Source organism: Montipora capricornis, chromosome 1, assembly GCF_036669925.1.
Source record: "Montipora capricornis isolate CH-2021 chromosome 1, ASM3666992v2, whole genome shotgun sequence".
NCBI classification, from domain to species: Eukaryota; Metazoa; Cnidaria; class Anthozoa; order Scleractinia; family Acroporidae; genus Montipora; species Montipora capricornis.
The window spans coordinates 10077427-10084926 of record NC_090883.1 but is presented as its reverse complement, the minus strand read 5'-3'; the positions used below and the strand labels follow the sequence as shown (position 1 = coordinate 10084926).

The 7500-nt window shown below is 41.6% G+C and overlaps 1 protein-coding gene across 1 annotated transcript in view; it reads left to right on the top strand.

The window, feature by feature from the left end:
- Positions 1-7500, top strand: part of LOC138051045 (uncharacterized) — a 53994-nt gene that overhangs the window by 20299 nt on the left and 26195 nt on the right. The window contains exon 2 of the mRNA XM_068897236.1: positions 4758-4860. Coding sequence (XP_068753337.1) covers positions 4758-4860 — 103 coding nt within the window. The remainder of the gene's footprint in view (positions 1-4757; positions 4861-7500) is intronic.

Genomic DNA, 7500 nt, shown 5'->3' with positions numbered 1-7500 from the left:
GACTAAACAAGATCATGCTTCTGCCGCTATAAGTGAAACCTTCAGAGAACAGCAAGCGTAGTTTTGTAAAAGTAATAATCTGCTAAATTTCTAATTTACCAAATTAAGACGAAAAGTAATTTATGCGAATGCTTTAAACTCTTAAACACACCAACGGTGCTGCTACTGTCCCACTCGGAATTTCCTTCATAAAACTTGATTTCATACATAATAAAAGACCTTATACTTACTCCTAAAAGAAGTCGAAAAAGCAGTGATTTTACTCCGTGAACTCTGGGATCAAGTATGTGACGAGTCCGGAATTTTATCCAAATTTGGTTCTAAAGTGAATCGCAAATAGCCAATGCATTCAAACAAATTTACTTGCAGAACGTTCGATTGGTTTCACAGAAAACGCTTACAAAAAGTTAGCGCACATTAAACATTACTTGCTTACCAAAATGTGTATGCACTCAACTGAGTCAAGGATGTGTTTGATCTTTTTTAATAAATTAATCAATTTAATCAGAACATTAAACACATTGCCTTTCTGTCCAGTCATGCAGAATAATCTTCGAGACCGGACTAACTCAAACGATTTTATTTGCAGAACGGTTCGGTTAACTCAATAAACACACTCCAGCAAATATTTCAAATGTTTTACTGAATTAAGAGAAAACGATAATCACAATGTGATATTTGCGAGAAATAGTTCACTTTAAACAAACGAACGGCACAATACATAATCGGGGCATAATTCAAAAAATATGTTTTGAAACAATCTGTGAAAAAAGCATTCTCGGTAGAAATGAACATTTCCTTCGCGAGTAAGAAAAGAGCGAAATGTAAATATTGTTTATAAAATAGTAAATTGTGTTATTGTGAACAAGATTAATCCTGCAGGTGCTCCCCCTGCGGTGAAGCGAGGCGCGTCATAATTTTTTGTTTTGTGAACTGATTGTGTAAATTGCTTTTATGCTGGCGAAGGAGTTTCAGTATGCGCAATCTAGTACAAAATAATTTTTCTACACATTGTCTAGGTTTTACAATATTTTCCAGCTTGGATGTTTTGACTTTGTAAAGAGTCCCGTTAGTACATTTCGAGTTGGATTGGTTACTAAGGCGCTTTTTCTCCGAGCAACTCCGAACAATTCCGACCAACTCCGAGCAGCTCCGAGCAAATATGGGTAGGTCCTTGTGGGTGGAGCAACTAGCAACGACAGAGTTGATCCGAGGAACTCCGAACAACTCCAAGCAACCTCCGAGTAGCTCCGAGCAAATATGAGTAGGTCCCTGTAGGGGAAGCAACTGGTAAGACAGACAATGGCTTTAATTACGTGAAATGCCCTGAGTACTGGTACGCCTTCATTGCAAACCAACAACAAGTACACCAGTATTTACAAGCGGTGGAGAAACAATGGCACCAACACCTCGCTGTGTTACTGCGATAAACCTTGCACTTTGAAATAGAGCAAAACTGAGAAGAACCTTGGACGCATGCATTTTAGCTGCCGTAACCGTGGTTGGACTTTCCCTGGAACCACAAGAGCTTAGTCTTCACCCTAGATAAACTAAATCCTCTACCACAACAACCTCAATACCCAGGCTTTGAACCACGCATGGTGACTGACCAACCAAGGAAGAAAGAGAACGTGGCGCCATCACCCGTACAAGCAGAGTGGAAGATCGTTCGAGAACACACCCCAAGCACAGTCAGCCTTTCAAATGGCTTGACACACGGCCCAGCGCCTATTTGGTCGATGCTTTTCAAAGGCCACATGAAATTGGATTCCTCAATATTGTAAATATTTTATAATTGGTTCAAGGGTGTAATAAATGAATAAATGTTGTATTTGTTGTTGAGAGGCTATTAACAGCGGAGCTCCACGCGCCGAAGACGCGCGCGCGAAACACCATGGGTAAGAAAATATGGTACCACATCTGTGGGAGAAAATTTGGTTTTGGTGATCGTTACGTCCGTCCACCTCCTCATGTATGCCAATGTGACCAGTATCACATACGGATGATATCGAGGTCCTACTCCAGCTGACACTGCAGCTAGTTTACAGGGTACATCGTTGATATCAGACATCCATGTTATGGTCAATTGACACCTGTGAAAACAAGACATCCGCTGACCATTACCACGTGACCATATCGCGGACTCAAGTTTAGAGCTCATGTAGGTCAAATAGAAGCTGGTATAAGTAAGCGGAAGTACCTGCTGAACAGTCTGTTTGACCTGGAACATTCTCCTAAGGACACGGCATCGACTGAAGATGACGACTTTACATGGCACTGACGCAATTGGATCAAGAGGACCTACAAGACTCGAAGCTACTCGGAGCTGCTCGGAGTTGTTTGGAGTTGCTCGGAGCAACTCTGTCGTTACTAGTTGCTTCCTCTTAGTCCAGCAGACAAGTGGAATAATTGTGCCTTTGATGATAAAAGAATGAAACTTGGCACACATATAGAGCATATCCAACAGAGCATCTTTATATATAGGGCCATCTCAGATTGGTCACGTGACCAATATGGCGGCTCTTTAAATAAGGGAGTGGCCCGTCTCAGTTCCACCATTGACTGCGACGAATCAGCCAAAGCTGTTAAGCCTAGACACTGCTCACACCATATTTATTATTTATAACGAATACAGCTATCTGATCACTAATTGCTGTTGCCACGACAACAATTCTCGTTGCCATGGTAACATTGTTTTTACATTAATTTTTTTTGTTTTTTTGCCTTCGTGATTTAAGCAGCACATCTTTAAACAGCTAAAAACATTGTAATGACCTATCAGATGGCAAAGATCACAATCACACCTCTAAATCCTTTTTCATTTATTTATTTACTCTGACAAAGTATGTTGATGACAGCCCGATTTATACCGCGATTTACTTTAATGTTGAAAACGTTCAAAATCACAGTAGTACATGTTAATTTAACAGATTTACGCTCTCATCTTTGGCGTCATTTACCTTAAAATCCATTTTGAAAGATGGAATGAGCGAGAGACTGCAATATTTTCTGACTGGTTCTCAGAGCAAAGTCCACCACAATGACAAAGTGCAGTGCACTGGAGTGTTGCCTCTAGACATTTGCATTGACGTCTGCAACCTTTCTTACAACCACATCGCAAGCGTTTTCTACAAGCCTTTGTAGCCTCTGGCAGAGTTGTCCCGCATACTTCCCAACCACTTGCCTCTTTTCTTACAAGTCCAGCCACAATCACTCGGCGAAGGAAGCTCTGGATCTGCAATCATTACTTGGCCCCAGCAGTAACCAACCTGGTAAGTTGCCCGCTTAGTGTGCTGTATGAAAGCTGCCTTTGTCGGGGAAATACCTTCTATTGATCTGCCTTTCTGTGTAAAGAGCTGCTTCTGGGCCTGGTTGACACATTCCAAGTTACTGGTGCGCTCATATAGCAATATCACAAATCGCTCCAATGGTTTACTAAAACTCTCCACAGACTCTGGGGTGGTCGCCAAAGAACAAAAGAGAATAGCTCTACTTTATTTTCATCAATGCGCAAAAACTCTTTCCAGTTTCCAGGAATTGCGGTGGAAGGCTCTACACGACTCCAAACTCCCTTTCCTTTCTTGCTTCTTGTTTCAGCTTTTAAACTTTCTGGGTGGTACTCGTCCCAAATAACGTACTACTCGGCTTGTATGCTGTGTTTGAGATACAATGTATGGCAGGAACACTTGCCATGCATAATCAGAGAATTTAGAAGCACGTGTTGTCGTGGAAAGCGGCTGTGAAAATTGCTTCCTGAAAGCTCATTTTTGACCCTTTCCGCTACTGAAGGTAGTATGCCTAAATTAAAGATGATACACTTATTCTAACTGCAATTCAAATTGAACAAAATTACTTCACATACTTACATGTTTTGTAGAGTTGCGCATCTTAGCTTCAGATTAGTAGAGAGAGAGAGAGAGTAGTTTACATGATGCTTGGGTCTTCCTATCTGTTAGTTAGAAAGACCCAGTCCCAAGAAAAATCCAAGCATCAAAGGTTAGTACATTTCTTTTTTCACGTACAAACTAAATATAGAAAAATCAAAATACGCCATAAGGATGATCCACCTGCTTGGATCTCCGTTCAACTGAAACCAAGCGTAAAAATGCTTTCTTCTGGGATCTTCTTTCCCCCATGTAAACACTCCCTTAATTCGGAAGTAGTATTTTCGTTCTTATGTTCTACTTCAAACCACAGGTAAATCCACACTGATATGGTCACTAGTTCATGTTTTTAAACTAGTTGATGCTTTGCAATATCGATTCTTTTCGCTGTTACGAAATTGCAGCAGGACATAATACATAATAAACTTTGCGGAAGAATAGGTTACCCTATCTTATCGCATGCAGCGAACACGATCGCTATTTTCTTTCGCTGCTCACAGTGGACTTCCTAGCTTAAATGGGATCCAATCCACGTAAAGGTAGTTTGCAAACATCCTCTAGAGACGCAGGTAAAAATTGCGAAATGTACAAATGCCGGATTACGAACAATAGATCGTTTTCACGTGACGTTACAGCGGCCATGTTGGTGTACAAGAACAATAGACGTTCTCTCCTTTGGGAATCAAACTCTATTTTTATGCATATTCCATGCATACATTTTGTATTGTTTTGTACACCAATATGGCCGCCAAGTCACGTGATTGAAAACCATCTATAGAAGCTAATGAGAGATCTATTGTTTGTGTTATCCACCATGGCGGCCATGCTATTTTAAATGTCTGGATTGCTGATTGTTGTACGACTTGTTTTCAGCTTCAAAGGAATTCCTACAATAAATCCCCCAGGTTCATCCAATGCGTTCAACTGGAATCCTTGTACAAAGTTTACCGAAGGTGGTGGTTGCCAAAACGTTTTGGTAAGTGCTTAATGTGCGACTCAACTCAGTTTTATTTAAGTCCCCATGACGCTTATTTTCCTCCGTTTTTTAACTCTTCGTTTTAATATCTATAGTGTCTTGAGTGCACTTTTTCCCTCACAGTGTACCCACGCGTTTTAGCGGGCCTTTGTTTTTTGGTCGAGCCAGTTGGGACCTGGTAACTAATGACGTCAAAGAAGTCAAGAATAAAATTCCATTCTGAATCGTCAGAACATTCACAGCATCCGAAGGTAACTATCGTCCGAGCTCTAGATTTTCAATAGGACTTCTTGCACTTTTTGTTACTTCTTTGACATCATTAGTTACCAGGGCCCAAATGGCTCGGTTGAAGCGCGTGGGTACACTATGGGGGAAATTGTTTGAAGTTCTACACTCCAGACACCATAGATATTTAAACGAAAAACGGGGAAAAATAAGCATCATGGGGCCTTTAATTTCTTCATATCTCTCTCTTTCTTCTTTCTCTCTCTCTCTCTCTCTCTCTCTCTCTCTCTCTCGCACTCAAAGTTAGTTTAAAAACACCGTATAAATCAGAAGTACTATTGAGTAGCCATTCGTACTACGGCCGAGTTGTGGTGGTGAGAAGCCAGGCCTATTTCTTCGCAACCTCAAACCCACGATCTCTATAGTCTCGTACCCTGTGGGCAAGAGCCAGACCATGGTCTCATCTGGCCTCGTAATCACCCAATTGTCTTTTGGGGGTAGTAAATTTGCGCGGTGGCTGGTGATTTTTGTAGACATTGGTCTAGGCCGGAATCAAGACGTTTCTTCATGGTGCCAACTTAAGTGAGAGATAACGCGCGACTTCATGAGCTAAAGCGAATTGTTTTCGATTTTCATAAGAAAGTGTAAACTTGCTTCGGTTCACCGTTACTTTGCATGCATTTTACAAAGAGTTAATGCAATGTAAATCAGTTTTTGACGTCACATCAGGAATAGACCCACTCCCCTTCTGACTCGGTCATGAACAAAAGATGCTTGGATTTTCGCAACTTTCGAAGCCAATAAAATGGCAGGATTTGTTAGAAAAATGAAAAAATGGCCGCAATGCGTTTCAAACAGGTGCAAAGATTCATTTTAGCGAAAAAAATATTTTGGGGTTAGCGGCACTTTAAGACCCTGAGTGTTGGTCATGCCGGAGTCGAACTCACGACCTCCTGCATGGCAGCCCGATACTCAACCAAACCAGTGCGCGGTGGACAACAATCGAGTTTTTTCTCATTACACAAAACTGGGCACAATAGCTGGGCCTTTGATACTAATCGTGGAAGTTTTACGGTTTGCTTAGTAACGTTTTTGAACTTTTGTACATTTCTGATTATTTTTTATCGTATCTTTAATAAAGAACAGTTACACTGAGTTACACAAACCAGGTCCGACCAGAACCAGTCGGACTTTGATGACATCAAAAAGTACTCTGCAATCAGTAATGCAAACCAGTTTGTGACGTCATCGAAGGACTACATCCACACAGCGTGATAAGCCTCGAACGTACGATGGGCAGTTTTGCCTATTTAAAGTACGATTTATCGCAATTGTGGATAATACTGAATAATCCAAACGGCTTACGTTGGATTAACATTGTAATCTTCTCAGCTTAAAGTATAAAACAGAGGTAACAAAGTGAGAGCCAATGCAGCGTAGATTGGAACCCTACATTAAGTCATGTAGATAAAGATTTTTGGTCACCTGTCATATAAGAGTTAATGGGGAGTGTTTCGCCAATGCGTGGTATATCTTTGTTTCACTTACTTGATCAGCTGCCACGTTTTTAAGTGGGACAAAAGGTTTGCATGACAATGAAATTAATTCTCGCAGAATGACTTTGTTATTCCAACATGATAACTACCGTAATGATTCGATTTAGCACCCGGGGCGCTTATTTACTTTTCGTACCACAAGGGAGGGCGCTTTTTCGAGGCATGGCGCTTATTTAAGTTTTTGAAAAAGAAGCAATGTTTAAAACAGAACTTTAATAAATATTAAAATAACTAACAATAATAGAAACTGTAACAGTAACAAATTGTTGAAAGTTCAGTTACTTTTAAAAGAATTCTTCATTTTATCATCATCATCATGGCTAGGCTTCGCGAACGAAGATTTACGAAGTTAGTCCACGTTGACGTCGACTGCAGGCGCGCTTGTGGCTGACCAGAGCGATGCGGGAGAGGCAGGGCCTTGAGCAGTGACTGCAGGGAAAAGAAATGTTTGGTGTGGTGGTGGAGGCAGCGTGGTCCTTCCTCTGTCTCCTTTCTTTGAGTGAATTTTTCCTGTCCACTTCAAACTGGCCAGCAGCTTGGTGGATTGTCTGGCGCCAGGCCACACGGTCAGCAGCAAGGTCAGACCACTGCCTGTGGTCGATGTTGCAGGCAGTGAGCGACTTTTTCAGGCTGTCCTTGAATCGCTTCTTAGGAGCCCCTCTCTCACGATGGCCAGAGGACAGTTCGCCGAACATGACGATCTTTGGGACGCGATGGTCTTCCATTCTGGAAACATGACCAGCCCATCGGAGCTGGTACTTTAAGATCATGGCTTCGATGCTGGAAACGTCAGCCAGCTCTAGGACTTCAACGTTGGTGATGAAGTCGCTCCAGTGGATGTTAAGGATGGTGTGCAGGC